This window comes from Aquarana catesbeiana, linkage group LG06 (genome assembly GCF_042186555.1).
Source record: "Aquarana catesbeiana isolate 2022-GZ linkage group LG06, ASM4218655v1, whole genome shotgun sequence".
In the NCBI taxonomy this organism is placed as follows: domain Eukaryota; kingdom Metazoa; phylum Chordata; class Amphibia; order Anura; family Ranidae; genus Aquarana; species Aquarana catesbeiana.
Window position 1 is genome coordinate 292,368,593 of NC_133329.1, and position 25,583 is coordinate 292,394,175.

At 40.2% G+C, this 25,583-nt stretch overlaps 1 protein-coding gene across 4 annotated transcripts in view; it reads right to left on the reverse strand.

The window, feature by feature from the left end:
• The window catches only part of SATB2 (SATB homeobox 2), a 303,695-nt gene that overhangs the window by 219,398 nt on the left and 58,714 nt on the right, over positions 1-25,583 (reverse strand). For all 4 annotated transcript variants that reach the window (XM_073633444.1, XM_073633449.1, XM_073633445.1 and 1 more), the window contains one exon: positions 2,608-2,766. In XM_073633444.1, coding sequence (XP_073489545.1) covers positions 2,608-2,766 — 159 coding nt within the window. The remainder of the gene's footprint in view (positions 1-2,607; positions 2,767-25,583) is intronic.

Genomic DNA, 25,583 nt, shown 5'->3' on the forward strand with positions numbered 1-25,583 from the left:
TTAGCTAGGCCTCATAAATTTTCTATATAACCTGAAGTCCAACCAAGGTTATAATGTGGCTACTTTGGTCTAACTGGTACTTGACTCCACTCTTCTCATTACAATGCTGCCTTTTCTTGTAAAGACTTAATTGTAGCTTGATACATTCTTTTTCCCTGCATATTTTCTCTTATTGAATACCAAAGACCAGCCATAAAACTCTGCCTCCAAGGGCTGCAACATAAAGATGTTATTCCAATATTAGATTAAACAGCAAAGCAATGAGAAGACCAACCATAAAGACAATTAGATTTACATTCATGGGTAATTGAAGAGGACAAAGGCCCCATTGGAAGGGTGGTGTGTGACTCACTCTTATTCTGAGCTGCTAACCATGTTCATATGACACAATCCAAAGGAAAATATTACCTTACACAATAATAAACTACTTTATAGCACAGCGCTGCCCAGCCACGCGGGCTCTGCCCTCTCAAACGGGGGCTTGTTTGTGGCCTGCCAGCCAGGGAGTCTGCACGGGTCATGTCAACAAGGTGATAACATGAGCTAGTGTGACAACTATAAACCTGCTATCCTGTCTTAGCTGCTTATTTGTACAGGCCCGATATGTATGGGACCAAAAGCTTGTAATAAGGAGCATTTTCTGCACAATAGAGAGGCAAGATTAAAACCCAGGATCTAATATACCAATATTATCAACTGGCCAATGAAGAAATTAATAAATGGCATATGCTACAGGGTATGACACACTAACATGCTGTAATTCTGCTTGACTGCCAGTGCAAGTTTACTTGTATACCAGCCCGTCTGCTAAATAAATAGTATAGACAACAAAAATAAAACACAGCAAAAAACTAGCATAGCACATTTTAATACACAGCACATGCTTTATAAATGCACTTAATGCTCTGTCAGCTGTGGAAGTCTGAAGCCGAAGAAGCAATATTAAATGAACGGGAGTTCTGTTAAAAAAAAAGCCTGTGAAAGTCACATGGTCAGAGTTCCTCCAATCATGAAGCTCTCTCTGCTGCAAAAAAAGCAATGAGCAATCCCTGGAGCTCAGTCAGCTACATACCACAGCCTATATTTTATGAATGGGACATACTGTGATATATAATGTCGAGCAGATAGCAACATCCTTTCTCTGTTATAAGTGATTCTCTATGAGGTTGGTTTACAAGCATTGTGCATCCTTCATATTATTGCAGTACTTATCAGATATGAGAACCATTGGCTTAGATGGTAATATCGCCTATTTTGACCTAAATTACAAACTAATACCTCATACTTTTGTGTGTTCTGGTATATTGACCAACAAATGAAAAATTGTTTTTAAAAAGCATATTAGCCTACCTGACATAAATGGTAGAGACAACACAAAGATGTAGGTTTACAAGCATTGTGCATCCACAAATGAATTCCCTGTTTGCAGTATTCTGGCAATCAAATGGTTTCCATATATGGAAGGGTTTCGATATGCTCTGGGACCTTGTTAAGGTAACCTATAAAAAGTGACCGTTTTTGTATTCTGTCAAATTTACTGTATGCAAAATAAATGTATTTCTTCCTCACTGGTAGATCGTGTTGTCTGACTAATCTATAGTAACAGGTAGTAAAACACTAATTATACACAGGTGGACCTTTAGGCAGGTATTATTTTGAGAAGGTCTAGCACAGTAAACTTTTATGTGTGCTAAGCTTCCTTTTTTTACATGATCCTATCTCACGTTTCTCACCTTGTGTAAATATTTCTGGCAAAGCAACAGCACATAAAGATGTAATCATGTGCCTATTTGTGTTATTAAAGCTATGCGTTGTATGGAACTGTGTGGCCACAAAGATATTTAAGTTATAGAGGCAAAAGGGTATACTGTAATAAGCCTATTGGTGGTCATACCTAAAATCTACTTTTCCTATAGATGGAAACAAAATAAGGGCCTACATCCCATCATATCAGTGCAAATAAACAATTAAACTAATATATTTACTGTGGAGACACCAGTGCACAAAGTGCATACCACCCCATAGACCATGTTGACTACAACTGCTCCCACCTTATAGAGTAGTGGAAAGTTTTACCACTCCATGAAAATAAGTACTAGAGGCCTGGAGTGGTCCTATACCAGGCACCCAGGCAATATGTTATATCCCTGATTATCAATAAGCTATATAAACTCTGGAAATCACAAATCAATGATATCCTGCTTACTTAGTTTTAGCATATACCCATTTGTTACAAAAAACATTAAAAATCCATTTATTTTTAATCGTTAAAATAATGTATAATTTTTAGTTAGTAAAACAATGTAATTTTTCTATAAAATGTATTAAAAATAGATAGGAGAATACTAAATTTCAGATATGAGACCATCATGGTTGGTCCTAGCTACCAAGCCATATCATTAACATCATTAACATACCAAGCCATATCATGAGATGTAGGTGACTTACCATTTGTGGATATAACAATATATGACTTCCTTTATAGGTGACAAAACAGGAAGTAGCAATATGAACAGTGGTGTTCATTAGATCTTTGCAAAGGTGGACAACAAGTGCTAATGTTTGTGATGTTGCAAACTAAGAGAATCATATTAGAAGCTCCCTTACCTTGTGCTTGAGCTGCTGATGAGTGAGAGTACCCGAGGGCAAGAAGGGCGGTCTCTACCAACTGATTAAAAAGGACATCTCTACGAACCAGTACAAATTCAGCATGTTCTTCCCTGCTGTCCATCTGCTCCACCACACAGAAGACAGGAAGCATGAGACCTGTATGCAGATGGCAAGAAAAATAGCACATTAACACATGGACTCAGTTTGTTCAACACTACAGCTAAACTAAGAAGATTTAGAGCTAATCATTATACACATCAGCCACACTTTTTGATTTTGCTGCCAAACAGCAGGTTTTACATTTCAATGAAAAATGAATAAGTGATCTACCATTGATGTAAAATACACCCATTCACCACTGTGCCACAGAGCTCATCGAGCTTAAATGATAAATAATAGATAAAGCGTGAGATACCTAAACATAGCTGCCACTTTAAATGATCAAAACGAAATGAAAAATATTCACCTAAACAAACATATAAGTGAACACTTACTTAAGTGTATATATGAATACACATGTGAGGAAAAAAAAAAAAAAAATATATATATATATATATATATATATATATATATATATATATATATATATATATATATATATATATATATATATAGCACTACCTACTACAAACAAACGAAACTATAAAATGTGTCCAAATGTCATAAATTATCATGTCATAGTGACAAAAACCGCAGTGTAATGTGTGACAGTGTACCTCTGCGGTACTCAGGTGTAAAGTGATGTATTAGGATCCAATTATAATGTGGATAAGCTAAATTAAAACATATATCAGAAAAATATGCGCATAAATATGTCAAGTACACCTGCGATCCTGTAGACCATGCCCACCCCAGATTTCTGGATAAAACAATCCACCATGTCCTAAACCAAGCAGCCCTACAATAGGTACACTTTGCCTTAGCAGAGCATAGACCTTCCATTCTTTTACATCAACCAATGTATCACTTACTATGCCAACTGAAACCTACACTGAAGATATGTTCAAACCCACCACAAAGCTATAAAATACACAAAGCATGTCAACCATTCAACTCAGCTCAACTCGACTCAGTACAGTCTGATTGGCTACTGTGAGTTAAAGCTCTTCAAATACTGTCATTTTCATTGATTTGCTTAATGGAGTAGAGAATGTACACTGAACAAAGTGATAGAATGTATGTATAGACACAACCTTGTAACTTTGTTTAGGTTTAGAGTATGGCAGGGATAAAAAAAAATGTTTTCTGCTTTCTGTAATGCCCTGTACACACGGTCGGATTTTCCGATGGAAAATGTGTGATAGGACCTTGTTGTCGGAAATTCCGACCGTGTGTGGGCTCCATCACACATTTTCCATCGGAATTTCCGACACACAAAGTTTGAGAGCTTGCTATAAAATTTTCCGACAACAAAATCTGTTGTCGGAAATTCCAACGGTGTGTACACAAATCCGACGCACAAAGTGCCACGCATGCTCAGAATAAATTAAGAGATTAAAGCTATTGGCTACTGCCCCATTTATAGTCCCGACATATGTGTTTTATGTCACCGCGTTCAGAACGATTGGATTTTCTGACAACTTTGTGTGACCGTGTGTATGCAAGACAAGTTTGAGCCAACATCCGTCGGAAAAAATCCATGGATTTTGTTGTCGGAATGTCCGATCAATGTCCGACCGTGTGTACGGGGCATAACATGTTGGGGTGATTTTCCTTTACCTATCCAGCAGAAGCAAGATGGTAGAAATCTCTACAAAGCAAGGCAGATTCCCCTGTTAGACAGTTGTCACTAGAACAGATGCCCACATTGGAAAATTAAAACGTATCTCTATTTCATGTGGCAACTCTAACATTTTGGATTTCCCATTACTTTCTGTTTACTTGTCAATGATCATCAGGAAAAATAATAAGGGTAAATCTACCTATGAAGAGCGCATTTAGTAATAAAACCTTAAGGGGTTCTAACCCTCCCCTATTGTATCCAAAGCATGGAAAAAGAGTTTTCACATTTTTGTTGCACTAAGCTATGTGAACATTTGCTTTGGAAAGTGCAAATTCTTACATACTTAGCCAGGTTGAAAAAAGACACGTCCATCGAGTTCAACCTAAACTAATCTTTTAGTAAATCAACTCCGCTGAGTAGGGGTTTGATTATGAAAAACAGTGCTATGATGTATGATGAATGTTTTTCCATTACTCCTGATGTATGCAGAAGCAGACAGATCAAAGAGATATTTGAGGACCAGAAGGTAACAACCCATATCATGCCAACCCTCAGAAAGTTAGGAAAGGGCTGAGTACAGAATGCAATGCAAGAGGTTTTCCAAGTCAATTCAATGGCAAACTCTTTAAAAACACACCGAACAGACAAAATGATTGGAGGCAGATCTGCTCGAATTGGGACTCTTTCTTTGGCAGCCCATAGAAACAGAGAAGACAAGCTAAGTGAAATTACACATTATCCAAAGCCCTCTTTAAATTTGAATGGTATTTCTTCTATGAGACCACAGTGTATATCAAAAATACTTCTCTCTCAACTGAGGGTGTTTTGATGGCAGATAAAGCCACTATTATACCTCCTTGTTCTTCCTTTCATCAGCTCTGTTCTCATAGACTGCGTGTCAAGGCTGTTTCTTTTTTATATGCCCTACTTTATTTCTCATACATCACATAGGAAAGAAAAAGAAGATTCTGAATGGCGATGTCTGGATCCTATTAATGCGTCTCCTCCATGTCTCAGCCTTCTGCTAATAAATCATCTTTTTATATGGACATTTTATTTTCATCTGCAGGAAAGTCATTAGCAGAAAAATAGATGTTAAAAACACTTGGCTGCCAGTAATCTTTTTCTATGTGCCGCGACCCCCTTTTGGCAGAGAAAGGGTTAAGGAAGCTATCGTGTTTAATAAGGACTTAGAGCTGATTAAATATTATAATGTTTGCCTTGTTCCTTAACAATGAAAGCATCATTGTTGTAGCTTGTTTTTGCAAGATTTTTGTTATGTTGGCCATCCTAACTAGCCAAAAACTCATATGGAAATTTCACAGCAAGGAAAAGAATAAAATGACACTGATTTTGATTATTCATTGCAAAAAGACAGTTTGGGCAGCTTTTGCAATATATGACTATTAAAGCTGCACGATTCTGGCCAAAATGAGAATCAAAATTTTTTTGCTTAGAATAAAATGATCACGATTCTCGCGACGTAAAATCTTTCACATTATACAAAAAAAAATTGGGGTAACTTTACTGGTTAGTTTTTTTTTTTGTTTTTTTTAATTCATTAAAGTAATTTTTTCCCAAAAAAATTGCATTTGAAAGACCGCTGCACAAATACAGTGTGGCATAAAATATTGCAACAACCACCATTTTATTTTCTAGGGTCTCTACTAAAAAATATATATAATGTTTGGGGGTTCTAAGTAATTTTCTAGCAAAAAAAAGATTTTAACTTGAAACCAACAAATGTCAGAAAAAGGTTTATTGTTTAAGTGGTTAAACTTTCTTCATTTACACACAAAGTCTATTCCATTGACAAATTGTTACAATGTTTATACTTAAAGTGGATGTAAACACACATTTTTTTTATGTCATAATATAGAGTATAAGATTTCCTATCAAATGAGCCCAGTCTTGCCACACAGAGTTAATGCATCTCTGAGCAATCCTCTTTTATTGTTCAGTGAGATAAAACTTGACAAACAGAGAAAAACTTTGTCAAATCCTCCCCCTTGCTGTGAGTGACAGGTGATTTACATATTTTGTGCAATAGCCTAAGACATGCATTGTTTTTTAATTCCCAACCCCACTCCTTTCTTCAGCAGCTCTGCAAGGATTGGCTGTTCCACACCTCACCATGATTTGGCATGCTGAAGTCACGTGGTTACTTTCCTGTCTTTTCACTGGATGTTAGAGATCATAGCAGAAGTTCAGTGTAAGAAATACACAGGAGAAAATGCATATTGACAAGGGGAGTGTAGAGGTGGGCGGGGAGTCTACTGACATCACGACTCCACCCACCGAGCTCCAGACAACAGACCCACCCACAGAATATGCAGTTTTTCAGCTCTCATAACAGACAGAGGGGAGACATTTGACAGGTAAAGATACATGCAGGAGGCATGGATATCCTTATAGATAACCCCTATGGCAGTAGTTTAGAAAGGATGACAATGGATTTACATCTACTTTAAGTTAAACTGCTAAAGAATGTTTTGATTCTTGGCAGACTGCCCGTTTTTTTTCTTCCTTTCTTTTGACGGCTGTGGCTTCAGAAGAGCAGAGAGAATTCTTTGCATAGACAGAATCGTGAAACACTTTTGTCAAGATCACAATGGGGAAAAAAATCGCAATAACGGTTCTTGACGATTAATCTTGCAGCTCTAATGACTATGTATCTTTTGTTTTACTGCTGCCTGTGCTAGGCTTGCATGAGCAGTTTTTTTACTTTTAAATAGATGACTCAACAAAGGTTTAGCGCACCTCTTACTGAACATCTAGAGCAAAAATGGCAATGTATCTACAAACTGCGACTGATCAAAAATTGAAGTTTTCATGGTCTGTGCATTGCTTCAAAATGGTCATTTATGGTGAGCCTATATTCCATTTTTAAATTTTTTTTAAGCAAAAGTCAAGCCTAAAGCTGGACATACATGGCACAACATGATTGTACAAACTCCTTTAGATTCATCATCACCTATTTAGAATAAAGCGAATTCAATGGTCATTTAGGTTGGCTCTCACATTGCATAGTTATTACATTTAAAATAAACTATACAATTAGATTGTATTGAGTGTATCTTGCTTAAGAGCAGTAACTAGGACTACAAGATGCTACCTATTACCTTTATTAGACATCAAGCCTCACACAAAGAGTAAAATGATTTATTCGTTGAGTGGCAATCTTTATTTTGTAATCTATACCATTATTATATGCTTGTGACTTGGGCCTGAAGCTTCACCACTGCTATTCCCCTGTCCAATAAGATTGCCTTTCTTTAGCACTTCAGCACTCTCATTGGACAAGGGAGTCATTATTAATGAGACTTTGCGCTGATGCCAATAACAAAGTAAAACTACTTCAGACAGGCATAAAGAGGAGCTTTCCCTGGCTAATAATGGTAATAGCATCACTTTCAAATGTTGTGCATTCTCTAGTAGTGGTCACAGAGAGTTATCTCCAACTTTACATCAGTGATAACCCTGGCAGATACCATGTCCCATATCTCCAACTAGGCCTCCTATAGGAGCAAGGTAGTCAGTGTAAACTGATTTTCAGTGAGCATTTATTATAAATTACTGCAATTTTACCATAAAGTAATTCTTGAAGTGGAGGAAACTGGCAGAAAAAAAAACGTCTGACTCTTCCCCTTTTAAAAACCCAACAAAACCATTTTGGCTGGAGTTGGGCTTTAATGAAATAAAATATTACATTGAAATTGTTACATTGAAATTGTTTATTAATATATCTATTTCTGTATCAAAACTAACATAATATAGTACCCAGCACATTTTGCTGACACGTTTAGGCTTGTTTCACACTATTGCGACCTGAAAGTGATGGAAGTGCAAGATGCCCAACACCACCTACATACAAACCAGTAAAACAGTTAGGACATCTGGAAGATTGTCTCCTGCTTCTTACCTGCCCAAGAAGTCAGCAAAGTCCATGTACCAAGATAGCAACCAATTGTGTTGCAAGTTTGAAAATTACTTGCTAAGCTATTGCTATATTTGCCAGGCTTCACACATTTGTTGCACAATTGCAGCAAGTCCGCATTGCATGAGTCCAGATCAACTTTCTTTGCATTCTGCAAGTCTGCTGCAAGTTCTGGTTCAGTTATGTTGTGCACTAGTCATCCCACCACAGGGGTCACTGTGACTTTCAGAGCCCTTGCTATACACTAACCACTGCAACTTTGCTCTTGCTAGAGACTTGCCACGTAAATTTGCTTCAGATGGAAAAGTGTCAACTAAAACTTGTGCTTCAAGTGCTCTGCAAGTGTACAACTTGCCAGTGAAAATGTGTAGCAACCTAACAGACAATTCAACACTGCCACAAATTTGTGGCAAGTTATCCTTGCTATCTGGGTATATGACAGCACAGACTGACTGAGCCACACCTAGTATAAAGTGCCCCCTTAGTCCCAGAGGGTCTGTCCCAGCCATGGTTCCCCGTTGATATGCAAATCCATTGAACGTAGATGCAATCATAGAGTTTAGATAATATAATAAGAAATGAAAAACAAAATTTGATACACAGGGACAAAACATTTTTTGTGCAGACAATCCACAGAATCATTACTTGGGTAGACACTTGATCAGTATAACAAATCAGCATATACAATGTATTGGCCTCTACCGATAACATGGTCAGGCATTTCCATAACATCACTCGAAATTTCCAGTACCAAATCACTCATTCACATCTTGCTTAACCCCTTAGGCCCTTAGGAAATGTTTCCACTGGTCTTGTTAAACTGAATATCTGTGTACTACAATCTTTTTCTCACCTGGAGTAAGGGTTATAATGAATCCTACGCTGCAGCTGTAAAACACAAAAAAGTATCGCTGCCAGCTCGGGTCCACATGGAAATAAACGCTGATCAAAGCTATGTTTGAAAAGGTGTGAAGGCAGGACTGGTGGTAGGCAAAACAGATGAGTCCAGCTGCGGTGATCCCTAAGCAGACCTGTTCAGATTTAAGAAACTCTCAGATTTTAAAAGTGGAAAAATATCTAACAGAAGGATATAAAGGGTGGGCTGGCTTCCAGCTCATAAAAATAAATTCTTTATCTCAATAACACGCCTTTGAAGTTTCATTTTAAATGGTGGCTGAATCTAGCAGCTACAAATTGGTAGCAATGCCTTATAGGAAATGATGGGATCTAAATAAATAAGTCTATCTTTTAAAGTATATCTACAGCTGATACATTTTTCTTACTTGGATAGGGTGTGGAGTAGAAAGTAGATGTACTAACCCTTACCAAAGCAAAAAAAAATTGTTTTAGATGCACTTTAAAGTGATTGTAAACCCTAACAATTAACTTTTCTCAATTGCTTGCTTTTGGTATGTTAAATAACCCATTGGAAATAGTTTGCTATATACGTTTCATAAGTACAAAAAAAAACTGTTGTTAATGTTAGAAGTTCAGAACTCTCCTTTGCACACTTCCATTGATATCTCAAATAGTGTATTTAGTCCTACTTATTATGCACTACAGAATGATTTAACTTTATACTGTAGGTATCTGAGAGTGAGAGTGGCTGTGTAGCTAACGATTAGCAAAAAATACTGGGCAGGGCTGACACCAGTCAGTCCACAAAAAGCTGTGTGTTGTCAGTCCATAACAGAACTTGTGCCCACAACAGGAGCTGGGGAGCTGAGTGCTTTACTGGCAAATCAAGAAGTATTCTTCTGTACTTTCAGGGTTAAAGTGATAAAACATGGGGAACAGAGCACATTAATAAAAATTGAAGTAGGGCTTCTTTTGTAAGCTTTGTAGCCAATGAATGTTCCCTAATTTAATATTTGGTTTCTCTCCTTTCCTTATATTTCCCTCTTTGTTTTTATATTATCATAAATAATAGATGGAAAACACTAAGGAAGGGAGAAATAGATTAAAGGGACATTCCACCCACAAGTTATATTATATATAATTATTGTAAGTAGAGTGAGGCCCTAGCTTCTTACATGTCTTGACTAATCCAACAGTAAGATCTCACTAATGATGAGCTAAGGTTGGGGCGGAACTGGGTTGGGCCTTAACCTGAGGGAAATTGTCATATAATAGCAGGCTGCCTGCCAGGGGCTGACTGGCAACTTTTAGCCCAGGGGGGAAGTACAACCTGGAGGCCCATGGTGCATCAGCTCAGCCCCCCTCCCACTCCCCCTCTTGGCAGCCTCCTACTGACCCCCATCCCAGGCTGAAGCTCTGCTCCAGGTACTCTCTACTAACTGGACAGTTCAGGCTGGACAGCGCCTGCTGCAAGGACTCCAGATTCACGAACTGGCTGACAGGGGGCCGTATGGGGGAGCCAGGGTGGCTCAGTCAGGATTGGTTAGGGCAGGAGAGCCTCCAGTGGGGCACAGAGCCGGCCTCTGCTTGAACTCGGACACCATTTATGCCAGGGGTGGTCTATGTTCTGTTCTCATCCTCATCCCACACTCGGTAGGACACTTGCAGTCTTCTTCACCAAGAAGCTTTTAGGCATGTCTGTTGTGGAAGCAGTGTGGTCCTTTTACATCAGAGCAGCCTGGGGGGGCAATTACCCCCAGAACTGTCTGCCCCTACTGCTGGCCCAATCAGTTTTGACAGCGGAATTCCCCACCCTACAGCCACACACAGAAAAGATGAGGGGATGCTCGTGACATCATTGACCTAATATGGCTATAATGGGTCCCGCAGATGTGCAGATCCAGGAAGTGATGCGCAGAGATCTCACCAATAGAGTCCTGGAGATATATTAAAAATCTGTCAAGTAGTTTAACTCTCAAGCATCTATCAAACAAAGACAAAACAGTTTTAGGTGGACCCATTAAATAAAAGTAATTAATATAACAATAGCCCCTCATTTCATGGACCTTTCTGTTTGAATGGACTAAACTTATAAATAACGTATTTTTCGCTCCATAAGACGCACTTTTTTCCCCTCAAAAATGGGTGGAAATGTCTCTGCGTCTTATGGAGCGATTACTGACCAGCCCTCTCCCCCCCTGTTGCCGATGCCGCCATGTTACAATAGCAGGCCGGCGGTGACGTGGCCATCTCTCATGAGCGCCGGGTGATCTCCCACTGGGCCTGTCACTCACAGAAGACAGAAGACAGAGCAGCCCGAGCGGCCAAATGGAGTACAGCTGTGGTGGCCGCTTCGGCTGCTCTGCCTTCTGAGTGACAGGCGGATGCATAAGGAATGTCAGTTTGTGCAAGGTAGAGGTGGCACAGGTAAGGCTGCATTTCATGGCACAGATCAGGCTGCATTTCATGGCACAGATCGGGCTGCATTTCATGGCACAGATCAGGCTGTATTTCATGGCACAGATCGGGCTGCATTTCATGGCACAGATCAGGCTGTATTTCATGGCACAGATCGGGCTGCATTTCATGGCACAGATCAGGCTGTATTTCATGGCACAGATCAGGCTGCATTCCATGGCACAGATCAGGCTGTATTTCATGGCACAGATCAGGCTGCATTCCATGGCACAGATCAGGCTGTATTTCATGGCACAGATCAGGCTGCATTCCATGGCACAGGTCAGGCTGTATTTCATGCGCAGATCAGGCTGTATTTCATGGCACAGATCAGGCTGCATTTCTTGGCACAGATCAGGCTGCATTTCTTGGTACAGGTCAGGCTGCATTTTATTGGCACAGGTCAGGCTGCATTTTATTAGCACAGGTCAGTCTGCATTTTATCGGAACAGGTTAGTCTGCATTTTATTGGCACAGGTCAGTCTGCATTTTATTGGCACAGGTAAGGCTGCATTTAATTGGCACGGGTAAGGCTGCATTTCATGGGCACTGGTAGATATTTTAGTACACCATTTGGTTCAGAATATTTTTTTTCTTGTTTTTCTCCTCTAAAACCTAGGTGCGTCTTATGGAGTGAAAAATATGGTAGTTATTATGACTAAGTGTCCAACAAGGAGATTATACTTTGGTTAGAAGATAAATTGCTTTCTATTTTGTAAATATACTGCATTTTCTGGAACATAAAAAGCAAAGCACGTTCTAGTGAAAAATGTCTTCAAGCAGTGCACTGTAATTAACACATAGCTGTCAGCTATGGAGGTGCTTGCAGCAACCTCTTAGAAAAAAATTGTCATAATGAATTTCCAAATTTCACTATTTAGTGACCTAGGTACCTCCACTGGTTGCTGGGTTAGACTCAATACAAAGTGTAGCACTAAAAAAAACAAGATAGCTAGCAACTTCTGAAGAAAGTTAGCAATGGCCGTTTGGGTTTTTCTGCAATGTCAGGGTAAATTTAAACGTAACCACTTAACTCCATGTGCTATTATTTGTTATAGTAGCTGAAGAGCTAACAGTTCAGAGATCTTTACCCTAATAAGAGCCTACTTTTTTTGTTATAAAATAAACATGTATGAACACATTTTGTAAAGCAACTAAAAGATACTAAAGTTCTCTTGTTCAGTAAACTATTGCATCCAAAATGGTCTTTCATTATTCTGGTTATTCCCCTCAAATTAAAATTCAGCTGTTATGGCTTACTGCATATGATGTTCCGTATACTGGATGTCAAGGAAAACAATCTAACTGACTATACGTTTGTCTCCCAGCTCATGAAATATGCAGTCTAGACAAATGCTGTATAAATTGATTGCATGACTTTAACATTTACCACAGGCATACAATTTAAGAGTTTTTTTTTTTTCATAGCAACCAATCAGAACTCTTGTTAGGTTAAAATGAAAAGATTGAACTTCAAATTTTTACTTAATTTCATGTATTCAGTTTTCACAAGTCAGCCATATACTGTATTGCCACGGTTATAAGTATGTGCACCCTGCATGACTGGCAGTTTTTAAAATGTACTGTAGTTTGGTAGGGATCTCCCATATGCTTTCACTGACAATGTTAATTAATATATACATCTTAACTTAAAGCTGATCTCCTGACAGGTATAAAAAGCACAATTAAATGCAGGTGTATATTTGCTAAAAATGTAATGTATTTTTAAATACAACTAGGGGTTTATTTACTAAAACTGGAATGTGCAAAATCTGGCGCAGCTCTGCATAGAAACCAATTTGTTTCCAGGTTTATTTGTCAGAACTTAATTGAACAAGCCGAAGTTAGAAGCTGATTGGCTACTATGCACAGCTGCACCGGGTTTTGCACTCTTCTGTTTTAGTGAATCAATCCCCTAGAATACTTGAATCTGTATTGACACCAGCCTTCATGTATTTCTTTGCAAAGCAGCACTCAGATTGGGAGGGTCAATACTAGGAGTCCATCAGGTCTGCTGAAGTACACATGTGCTAGCAGGGGTCATACTAACAGTAGGAAAAAGCAGTGAGCAGAAAGATAACACCATCCTTGTGATGCTGCACACTCATTGCCCAATCAGCAAGCAGAGGGTGTGTTTTTACCAGTGCTCTCCACCAAGCTTTGTTGTAGTGTGCATAGTGGCTATGGTTAAATAATGCATTTAGCTGCTTGCTTGGAGTTCAATTTTAATTATGTACTGATCGTGCGCAATAACTATACGTCAACATTTAGAATTGAAGCCCCTCCCAAATGCACCCCCAAACTGACCATTTTGAAGTTGCAACCACATATAATAAAACTCCTATTTGTAATGTCAGGAATGATAAATAATATATTGCTACCAATCAAAAATTATTTTTTAGAAGTCTGAGTACACTTATCTGCTGTAATCTGCTGCCTGTTTACTATTTGTAAATGGAAATTAAACATTTTCAGTGTTATATTTTTAAACAAAATCCTATGACTATAATTTGTTGTCTCATGCACGTAATTGATTCATATGTTTCTATGATTGTATTATTTCGTACTGATAAAATATTATTTTTATTTTATTTCATACTGATAATATTGTTTATATCATTGTCGACATAAATCATCTATTACCAGCAGACATCCATTGTATATGCACTGTCTAGATTAATAACAGAAGGCATTTCACAATCTTTGTAGTTTCCCTATATGATAAATGACACAGATGGAAAGATTCTGTAATATGAATATTGGGTAAACAAGATCACCAATAGCATCTGTCATCTAAATGCTGCAAGCAGAAATACAGACTAAGTTATCATATAACAAGGGATAAACATGGCCATCTCAACAGGTCCTTGAAAGAACAATGGTTTGGGCACATGCCAGCTACATTCCATGGGCATGTTAACAGGCAAGAGATCCTGAACAATGCCTATTCTGTTCTGTACTGGGTGGTCCTCTTCTTTTCATTTACAGATGTTTGCTATTAACATGTACCCAGCAAATTAAACTACATTGGTATATACAGTATGCTGTCACTAAATAGTTGTGCCAGTCATAAAAGAATATCTCCATGGGATAAGTAAAGTGCTTAGGCCACATTTGCTGTTAAATCCCTGTGTGGTGGTAGGACTCATAAGCAGGCCAACCATTTTATGGCTGGGATTGTAAGTAGTGATGGATATCAAAAACCAGACTAGAAATTTTTTGTAGACTCAGAACTTATAGGACTATCCACTGAAAATGTATATATACAACATTCTTTTGTAGCACAACGATACTTACTATTCTGTGTTTTCAGGTGGCTATATTCAATTTACAGCTTTTCTTACATATATAATGTAGGAAAGCAAGCTTTTTCTGGAAGGCAAGACAAACAGCATATAAAATATGAAAAAGTGCAGTAACTCATAGCAACCCCTCAGAAATATTCTCCTAACTAATGTAACTGTGGTAACTAAAATCTGTTGTGGACTTTGTACACGATAATTGTCCCAAGCTGCCATAAACAAGACACATTTAAAATGTTCTTTATTCATTTCTTCCCTTTATTTTCACCTGGTGATCCTGCAAGTAACACATTTACGGCCCAGCGCTTACTTTCTGTACTACGGAGAAGCAGCGTTGTCACCTGTGGGATTAGACTACATAACACCTCCCCCTTCTCTTCTCTATAACATCAGGGGAAAACATTCCTGATAAAAATGTTTCCGAGCCTTCTTGATGTCTTCCCATGTGCACTACCCATTGACGGTTGTCTATGACTTGACTCTGAGGCGCAGACCTCATTTGGGTGAGCGACTGACGATAGGCATGGTGGTTGACAGCCTATTCTACCATACCATTGCCATTTTTAATTTTCTACATTGTACCCTTGGTTTATGTAATGGTTTTAACTCTGTTTTTGTTTTGGTTGTATGCAGTAATACATCTACCTGTCTTTAAAATATTCCCTGATGAGCCTAAAGTGGCGAAACATGTCGGGACAATCACTCTTGCCTTATCGAGTGATTTTATATTTTGTCATCTGTTTTGAATTCTCAATGTATCTTTGTACATGTGCACATAACCCTTACCAAACCTTTATTAATGTTCTATATGTAATAATAAAATTATATATATTTTCTAATATCCGTCATGGTTTATAATGATTAATTCTTTCTTGCTGGCACCTAAAAAGTCCCTCTAAATAAAACTCCCTTTTTTACATTGATGTACAGGGATGTTGGTGCCCTTTCTCCCCCTTTTTTTTGTCCTGTCACCTACCCATATTATTTTCCATTCCTGATAACAATGTTTAAAGCCCGTCTCCAGAAAAAACTTAAATTTGGGGTGGAGAGTAGCTTTAAGAACTGCAGAGTACAAAAAACACAGAAAGGCACTGGATTCAAGAGATATAGTGCACTTTGCAAACATATGCAATAAAAAGCTTTCAATAGTATATTTAGCAGAGCAAAATGGAGCAAATAAGAGAAGTTCATTGTAGGGTATACATACACTTCAATCTGCAGATGGACCATAATCATTACCTTTGAGCATACTGAACAGCTCTAATTAGGTATCACTGATTATGCTGGGAAGGTGACATACTCTTAAGGCTATTAACCACTGCTAGGTTTTTTTTCATTCAAACCAGCAGGCTGAACTAAAAAAACCTGACAGCTCAGCTGTACTAACAATCCGATGTTAGTACAGGGATCTCCCCTGCTGATCTATTGTGTTCTGACAGGGGGGTGGCCCCCCTGCCAAAACATTCCAGTCAGTGCTCTCAGCTATTGGCTGAGAGAACTGATCAGGAGCAGATCGGCATACATTTTTCAGACATGGCCCTTCGACAGAAGCGAGCCAAATGGCTCGCTTCTGTTGGACCGGCTGCAGTACACATGGGCCGAATGTTGGCTGGTGCCCATTGAACCGGCCGATGCTGCCCAACATCTGGCCCGTGTGTACAGGGTTTTACACACAGCAGTGCACAACATTATAAGAAATACATTCCCAATATACTAAAGCTGGCCACACACTTGTAGGTTTTCCAGTGAACATTTGTATGAAAATGCTCAGTGCATTGGATGATTTGATGAATATCTTTTTAAAAGCACTTCCATATTTAATTTGTTTTTAACATTTGATTTTCTAATGAATGGATTTTCCCAAGCAAAAAACATGCTCCTTCAAATTTTTTCATGCCTGTAATCAAATACAAACAGCGATTTGACCTCAACAGTTAGAAAATCAAACAAATGTTCTTAAAATGAAACATTAAAGAAATTCTACTAGTGTATGGCTAGCTTAAAGTGTAAGTATACTCAACTTCTTTCTAGAGCTACAGTGTCTTGGAGTTTCTGGTTCAAATAAAGGGAACGCTGCTCAAAGTGAGCTATCACGGCAATCCAGACACACTTGGTGCTCGCCACGGCTCGCCACCGATGATCAATGAAAAAGAAAGGAAGGCTGCACAACAACAGGAACGATCCAGTGTGATTTAATCCCCAAAAGTCAAATTACAGCCACCAAGACAATGACACAGGACCCAGGAGGTGACGCGTTTCACACTGTCAACAGTGCTTCTTCAAACCGTTTTTTCTTGGAGCTTCTGGCTGACTACTGACATTTTTGGCCGGTTGACTTCTGGGTACTAAACTTTGCCCATTTTCATTATCCAGGCTGAGATACCATTCATTCATCTTGGCATTGCCAAAATTGCACACTGAGCTGCACGTGCACAGCTCAGTGTGCAGGGCATACAGGCAGATAAGAAACTTTATTGCAAAAGAAATATACTATGTCTCTTCTGCCATAAAATCTTGTCTGCTTTCCATTTTTTCCTTAAAGTTCCACTTAAGGAATCCAATGTTTTACAAGGCATTTTGAAGCATATTTTACACTTAAAACATTTTAAATCTCTTGGTAACTTTCTGCATTTTATCACTTAATTACTCAAGGTAGACAATGCAGACAGCCATTCCAAGGACAGATATTCTTCTTAACAATGTTGGCTTTTGACTATACATGTCAAGGTTGAATAGTACTTTCTGGACTTGAAAGCACCTGTTCTATTTTACCACCGGTAATGTGACTGACCCAGAACTACAATACAGCATACACTGAATCTTATTTTCTGAAAAAGTGAAACACATACACATGCATAAAGCTTTTCTAGAAAACCAAATCTGGTCAGATTAGTATCCACGCTTTTGAAACCTATTTTACATAATGGATAAGCTTCAGTGAAATACGTTACCAACAAATCTACAACGGGTCAATTTTAACTCATTTGGCAGCAATTAGAGGAGTACATGTTTAATTGATTATCGTTAAAAGAAACACCAACAAATGAACATATTATAAGAGGGGCTACCTCCATTATGAAACTATTGGAATCATATCTAAAGAATATCAATTGTGCCATTAAAGCGAAGGCTGAAAACAAATAGATTATATTTCCTTTGATTAAACCATTCTACTTAGTTGTAGAGATAAGTTGAACTTGTAGACTGCCCAAGGAGACAAATACGGCCACTTCATTTACACACGACTCCTTCACAAGTTCACGCACATTGATATACGCTCTCTTTAGAGAAGAGCGAGCGTACCAATTATAGGGATCCCAATGCCAGCAATTGTTGACCCTAAGTGCTGCTTTGACTTCTGTCAATGTAGTGCACCAGAACAGTGAGCCTATTCAAGCTGGAGACTCCACATTGACTATCACATGTACTACAACTTGTATGCAGCAGAAATTCTCTGGATACTAATATTTTAGTGAACACACATACATAGATAACTAAAGCAGCATGTCATATGTGCCGTCGAGTCTATAGTGCTATAAAACTATACAAATATATACATTTAAATCCTTTCCAAATTTTCAAATAAGTCAGTAACATAAAGGTAATTCTGAAAATTGTCTTCTCTTTAGGCTACTTTTAGACTTATGCACTAAAAACAACCCATTTTCAGAGTTTGCAAGAGTTTGTGAGCGCACCACAGAACGTACTTTAGTTGGAGTGTGAATGAATTAATTCAGGAACCCTGTCAAGAATTTATGAACCTGAGGCAAACGACTGAGATCAAATCAGGGGTGGAGAAATTAATGTAGAATTCAGGAGCCAGTATGCCCAATCCACAACCTCAAATGTTAGTGTCAGCTTTTTGGCCAGCCTTGGATTAAAGCCAAACTCAAGGCAGAGAAAAAATGATCCCTTGCAGTGAAGCTGTGCCAGCACTGCAAGGGTTATTAGCTACTTTTGACTGGGGGAGAGGAGAAACATTTTTACTTACATGGTCCTCCTCCCCCGGCTGGAGGCGTTCCCTCACAATGTGGCGGTGGACTTTCCTTCGGAATCCTCATGGCCAGAGCGGGGCGATGGACCATGCTCTAGTCGTGATGATGTCAGAGCCCTGGACTGCTAGACCAAGGGGGTGCAGAAGCTGCAGGGACCGGTCTAGCTGCTTAGAGGAGCGAAGGATCAGGTAAGTATATCTTCTTTTATTTATCCCCTAGACATAAATGAGCAATTTACACTTGCAGTGTGGGCACATCCCTACTGTAAGGGATCATTTTTTATTTGCCAGTAATTGAGTCCTAAAGTGGTTGTAAACGCAGAAGGCGTTTTACCTCACTGTATTCTATGCAGTAAGGTAAAATACCTTCTGTATGCACGCCCCCCACAGCCAACCCTAAATACATACCTTAGTCTGATTTCAATCCATTGATGTGCAAGAGAACAGAGATTCTCTCAGCTCTCTCTCTCTCCTCATTAGCTCAGATACAGCAGCAGGAGCCATTGGCTGTTGTTGTTGTCAATCACAACTAGTGACAAGGGAGCAGAGGGCAGGGCACACAGAGCACGGATCGGGAGGGAGCACCCACAAGTGCCCCAATAGCAAGCGGCTTGCTATGGTGGGCACTCAGCAGCGGGGAGTAGCCAGGAGCACCAGTGGGAAGAAGAAGAGAATCGGGGCTGCTCTGTGCAAAGCAATTGCACAGAGCAGGTACATATAACGTGTTTGTTATTTTAACAAAAAAAACATAAACTTTACAATTACTTTAAGCACATATAAAGGAGTTGTTTTATCTGCCAAAATATTTGGTATTTCTGTCTATGCTCTTCTAAATATATATATCTCAATCATTTTTATTGCACATATGCCAATAAATTATAACATTGTGAGGCAAAAGCCAGGTCGACCCACACAGGGGCTATGTCTGGCAAAAAAGGAAGAGCATAATTTCAATCATTCACATTATATTGTAAAGCAAAACATGGTATAGGGTGTGTAGTTTATGTAGTCCTATTCTCGTGTTCCCGCCCTTCCTCCATACAAAATCATATCTCTATTGCTAGTTCATTCCTCCATTTCCCTTCATTTTGTTCCAACCCTCCCCTCCACCCCTCCCTGCCCCACCCCCCCTCCGTCACAGCAAACCTTTCATATTACCTTTGATGGTTCTTGCACCACCTATACAACTACCACGGGTTTCCCTCCTATCCAATGTTCTTATTTATCTGATTTTGTTGTCATTAATTTTACAGGCCATCTTCCTGTTCCTCCTTCTTCTCCCCCCCCTGTGTACTTACTCTCGCTTTCCTTCCCCTCGGGTATCTCAATCTCGTTCTTCCTCTCTGCCTCACCCCCCCCCAGTCACTACATCTGAAGCCTTTCTACTATCAATTGATGTGGGGCCAGGTCCGCATCCCCCAGCCATGGGTACCATATCTTGTTGAATTTATTCCGATCGCTTCTACGGGCGTAAGCCAGTCGTTCTCTGGGGAGAAACGAATTGACATAGGCAATCCATTGCTTAGCTGTAGGGACAGTTGAAGCCATCCAGTACTTTGCAATAAGTTTCCTGGCAAGATACATCAGTCTAGATAACATGAAGTACTTTCCTCCCGGGTACATCTTTACACTTATAGCTCCGAGCAGGTATACGGTCGGATTAAGGGGGATGGGGACCCGCGCCAACCTTGAAATATGTTGGGAAACCTCATCCCAGTACCTATGCAGCTTTGGGCACCTCCAAATTAGATGAATAAAGTCCCCTCTGTGTACCTTACACTTGGGGCACAGTGGGGAGTCTCCTCGACCCCATTTATAAAGCTGTACTGATGTCCTATAGGCCCTGTGAAGAATGAGTAATTGTGACAGTCTTTGGGTTGCGGAGAGTGACACCACTGGAATAGCCTCGAGCGCCATTTCCCATTGTTTTTCATCTATTTCTCCTATGTCCTCTACCCATTTATTTCGGCACTTTAACAATGTATGATCCTGGACTGACCTCAGCAACTCCTTATATATTTTGGATATTAACCCTTTCCTTGTGTCTGCCAAAAAGATCTCATTCAGAAGTGAAACTGCCGGTACTATCTGGGAGTGTGTTATTTGTTGTGCCTGTATCGCATGGCGTAATTGGAGGTACTGGAAAAAGCCCCTCGGATTCAAATGGAATTCCCTACATAATTGTTCGTATGTCTTCAACGCCTCTCCCTCATATAATTGTGGGAAGAACTGAATCCCCTTTTCTTGCCATTGTGTGAACCCCTGTAGTCCCTGGATCTCAGAGTATCTGCTATTGTGCCAGATCGGCGTGAATGAAAGCACGCCTGTTATCTTTAGGATTTTCCGAACCTCACCCCATACCTTTTTAAAAAGCGTACTTATTGGATCTACCCCCTTCATACTTGGCAAGTCCATTTCCAGATGAGAGGCCGCTTCTAGTGTGGGTTCCATCATAGTCACCAATTGGTATGTAGGGTCCTCATTTCCCTTTCGACCCCATCCTGCCATTTGTTGAAATTGTGATGCCAGGAAATATAGCCTAGAGTTGGGTATTGCAAGCCCTCTTCTATCCTTTTCGTATTGCAATGTTTCTAAGCTAATTCTGGGTGTCTTTTTTTTCCATATCAATTCCCTCATTAGTGTGTCAATTTGCTTAAACCATTTTTTTGGTATCCATGTCGGAGAGTTATGGAAGACATATAATTGCTGTGGTGCCCACACCATTTTTATTAGGTTTGCTTGTCCTATAACTGATAGGGGGAGCCTGCACCAGCTGTTGCTTTTTTGTTTCTGCCTGGAGAGCAGTGGTTCCAGGTTCAACCGGAGATACTCGGCCGGGTTTGGGGACACCATCACTCCCAAGTACTTAAAACTATCAACTATTGTTATTTGTTCCGTTCCCACTGGTAGTCGGTCCCTCTGCTGGTCTATAGGCATTAGCGTTGATTTTGACCAGTTAATGACAAAGCCTGAGAAGCTGCCATATTCTCTCACTATTTCCATCACTGCCCGCAAGGATGAGGTCATGTCACCCAGATATATAAGTGCATCGTCTGCATATAAAGATATTTTTTCTTCTCTCTGATGTCTACGGAACCCCACCACCTCCATTGAGTTTCGGATCTTTATAGCTAAAGGCTCTATTGCCAAAGCGAACAGTAATGGAGACAATGGGCAACCCTGTCTCGTCCCCCTATGCAATTCAAATGGAGGCGAAAGGTCACCATTAATACGTATTCTGGCTCTGGGTTTAAAATAAAGTATCTCTACCCAAGCTACAAACCTACTTCCCAACCCGAATCTTTTCAGTGTTTCCATGAGGTAGGGCCACTCCACACTATCAAACGCTTTTGAGGCGTCGAGAGATAGAATGGCCCTACTCCCTGGGTTATCCACTGGCATCTGAAGGTTCATGTAGAGTCTCCTTATATTATCTGATGTAGATCGGGTAGGTATAAAGCCAGACTGATCACGATGGACCAACTTGCTAATCACTCGAGATAACCTTTTAGCCAGGACACTTGCGAACAGTTTGACATCCGCATTTAGTAGCGATATTGGACGATATGAGTCTAATAGAAGATTATCTTTCCCAGGCTTTAAAATTACTGTTATTATTGCCTCACGCATGCTATCCGGTAGATAACCCAGTTCCTCAGCCTCCCTTATAGCCTGCAGTAATGATGGTAAGAGGTCCTCTCTATAGTGGGAGTATACCTCTGCCGGAATCCCGTCTGGGCCTGGTGATTTATGGTGACCTGTCCCCTCCAGTGCTTCTCTTAATTCCACTAATGTGATTGGGCAGTTCAACAGTTCCCTGTCCGCTTCCGATAATTGCGGGAGCGGACAGGTCTGCAAAAACTGCATCAACTCAGACGGGTTATATCTAGTTTTGCTGGAGTACAAGTCCCCGTAGAACTGCTGAAAGCTGCTCAAGATGTCTGAACTACGGGTCTGCCTCTCCCCGGATTTAGCCCTCACAACCAGGATAGTAGTAGGATCTCTTTGCTCTCTGGCTATAAGGGCTAGAAGGCGGCCAGTGTTTTCCCCCTCTTCAAAGTAACTTTGTTGTTGAAAGTATCTTCTCTTCTCTGCTGCTGATAACCAAACCGAGCTGTATATCGCTTGTACCTCTCTCCAGGATTCTTGATTAGATTTTGATGGGTCTCTTATCAAAACCTGTTCCCTTTCTATCAGTTCTACCCGTACCTTGTTTTCCCATTCCCTGGAGCGTGTTTTAATTCCCGCAATTTGTTTAATAAGACATCCCCTCAAGAATGCCTTAAGTGTATCCCATATTACCATGGCGCTTGCAGACCCCCTATTAAATTGCAGGAACTCCCGTAGCGCCTCTCTTGTACTATCTATTTGGGGAAACAGAGATAACCAGTAGGGGTTCACCTTCCATAATGGTCGCCCCAGCTTTCCAGTGGTGCCTAACCGCACCCAGAATGGGGAGTGGTCAGATAATAAACGTGGCTCATACGCTGAGTCCTCCACTAACTGCAGGAGTGCCTCATTCCCCAAACCCAGGTCGATACGGGAGAGTACATCATGTGTTGCAGAATAACATGAATAGCATCTATCCTCTTCGTGTCTCTCTCTCCATACATCCCGGAGTCCTATTTCCATAATCAGGGCAGCAAAAGCAGTCCTGCCGGTTGTCTGTTTCGTAGTTCTAGATGTCAGAGACATTCTATCCTGGGAGTTGTCTAAAATGTTATTGTAGTCACCCAGTGCTAGTACCGGGACATCCGGATATGAGGCTATGAATTGTGATAGACACCCGAGAGAAGCTGGTGAGAATGGTGGTGGAATGTATATTGATGCAATTATGCACGTTAGACCGTTAATTTTACATAGCAAGAAGACAAATTTTCCTTCCCTGTCCACCCTCTGTTCTATGCATTCAAAGGAGACATCCGAGGAGACCACTATACTGACTCCTCTTGAGTGTGAGGTGTACATGGAGTGGAACTGAGTCGGGTATCTCCTTGAGCGCAGTAGGTGGACAGAGTTGGAACACAAATGTGTTTCCTGTAAACAGATTATCTGAGGTTTCATTATATCAAAAAATCTAAACATTGCCCTTCTCTTGTCGCTATCCCCCAACCCTCTCACATTCCATGTCATCAAGAGTAGGCCTTTCCTTTTCCCAGTTTCCTTACTCATATAGGGGATCATACCAATTCAAATAACTATAAGGCAAGAGACAACAACATGAGCAGGGAATGAGAATACAATTGTCCCTCAGAATTTTACCTGCCCCTTGGGTCCCCTCAGTGAGTAATACATAACAGTCAGCATTCCTCCTAATCCCCTTACCATCCTTGGTGGAACGTAGGAGGTATTTGTATATGATTTTATATTTGTGGTGTTTTTCATTATTTGTTTGAATTGTGACTTTCCCACCCACCCCTCCCCATCCTCCCCCACCCCCCACCCCACTCCACCCCCCCTCCCACCCCTTTGCCTCCTGTCTCCCCCACCCCCTCTCCCACCCACCTCCTTCCTTCCCTCCCTGCCCAGCTGGGCCTACCCTAGGGACTATGTTCCGGACCTCCCGCTTGCTCTCATTCCCCATACTACACTGGCATACCTTGCCAGTGCCAAACATTTACGATACCTCTTTGACCCAAGGGTCCCTATCCCACCCCCTCCCCCCCTCCCTGACCATATTAGTGCTATTCAAGTGTTTTAATTTATTATACTTGTAAACAAAATCGTTTATCGTAGCAGCTCAGTGTATTCTAAAAAGTGAATATCCCACTAGTGCTAATTTATAATCCTATTCCTTCAACCTTATTAGTGCTGTTCATGTGTTTTTAATTTTTTGTGTTCGTATAAGAAATAATCTGTCGTGTCAATCCAGTGAATTAAGTAAGTGTATACTAACCTTTACTACTTTATGATCTATCCCTGTACCTCTTTCTCAACTCTACCTGCAACACATCATTTACTTAATTCTTTAGTGTGTTACTCATTGTTTCACCCTCCCCTCTTCTCTCCCCCCTCCCTAGTACCACAGAAGGACGAGAAAAAAAAAAAAAAAAAAAAAAAAAGGGGGAGGGAAAGGAAAAAAGAGGGACCCAAGGAAACAAGAAAACAAAACAAAACAACCCCCCCTCCTTGATCTAATCAGTCTCTAGTCTCTCCTCTCCTTCATTCCGTGTTGTTCTCTCTGCATTCTCCAGCCAATCTTCCACTTTACGGGGAGAATCAAAGAAGAATGTCCCATTCCTGGTAGTTATTCTCATGCGGGCGGGGTACAGTAGTGCATAATCCATCTTTTTTTGCTGAAGCACACGTTTAGTTGGCATGTATGCCGCCCTGAGCTTTTGCAGGTCTGGGGAGAAGTCTTGATATAGTGAAATTCGCGCTCCCCTATACAGGATTTCTCTCATTTCTCTCGCTTTCCGAAGCAAAGACACCTTATCTCTGAAGTTGAACATTTTCATAATTATAGGTCTTGGGTACTCCTTGCCCTGCCGGGGTTTGGAGGGGATTCGATGGGCGCGTTCAATGCCAAAGAAAAGAGAAAAAGATGTGGCCCCAAATGTCTCCTTGATCCATCCCTCCAGAAATTCAATAGGATCAGGTCCCTCGCTCCGTTCAGGCATGCCTATTACTCTTATGTTGTTTCTTCGATTTCTATTTTCTAGTTCATCTATTTTGGCGGATTGATTTTCTATACGTTTCTTC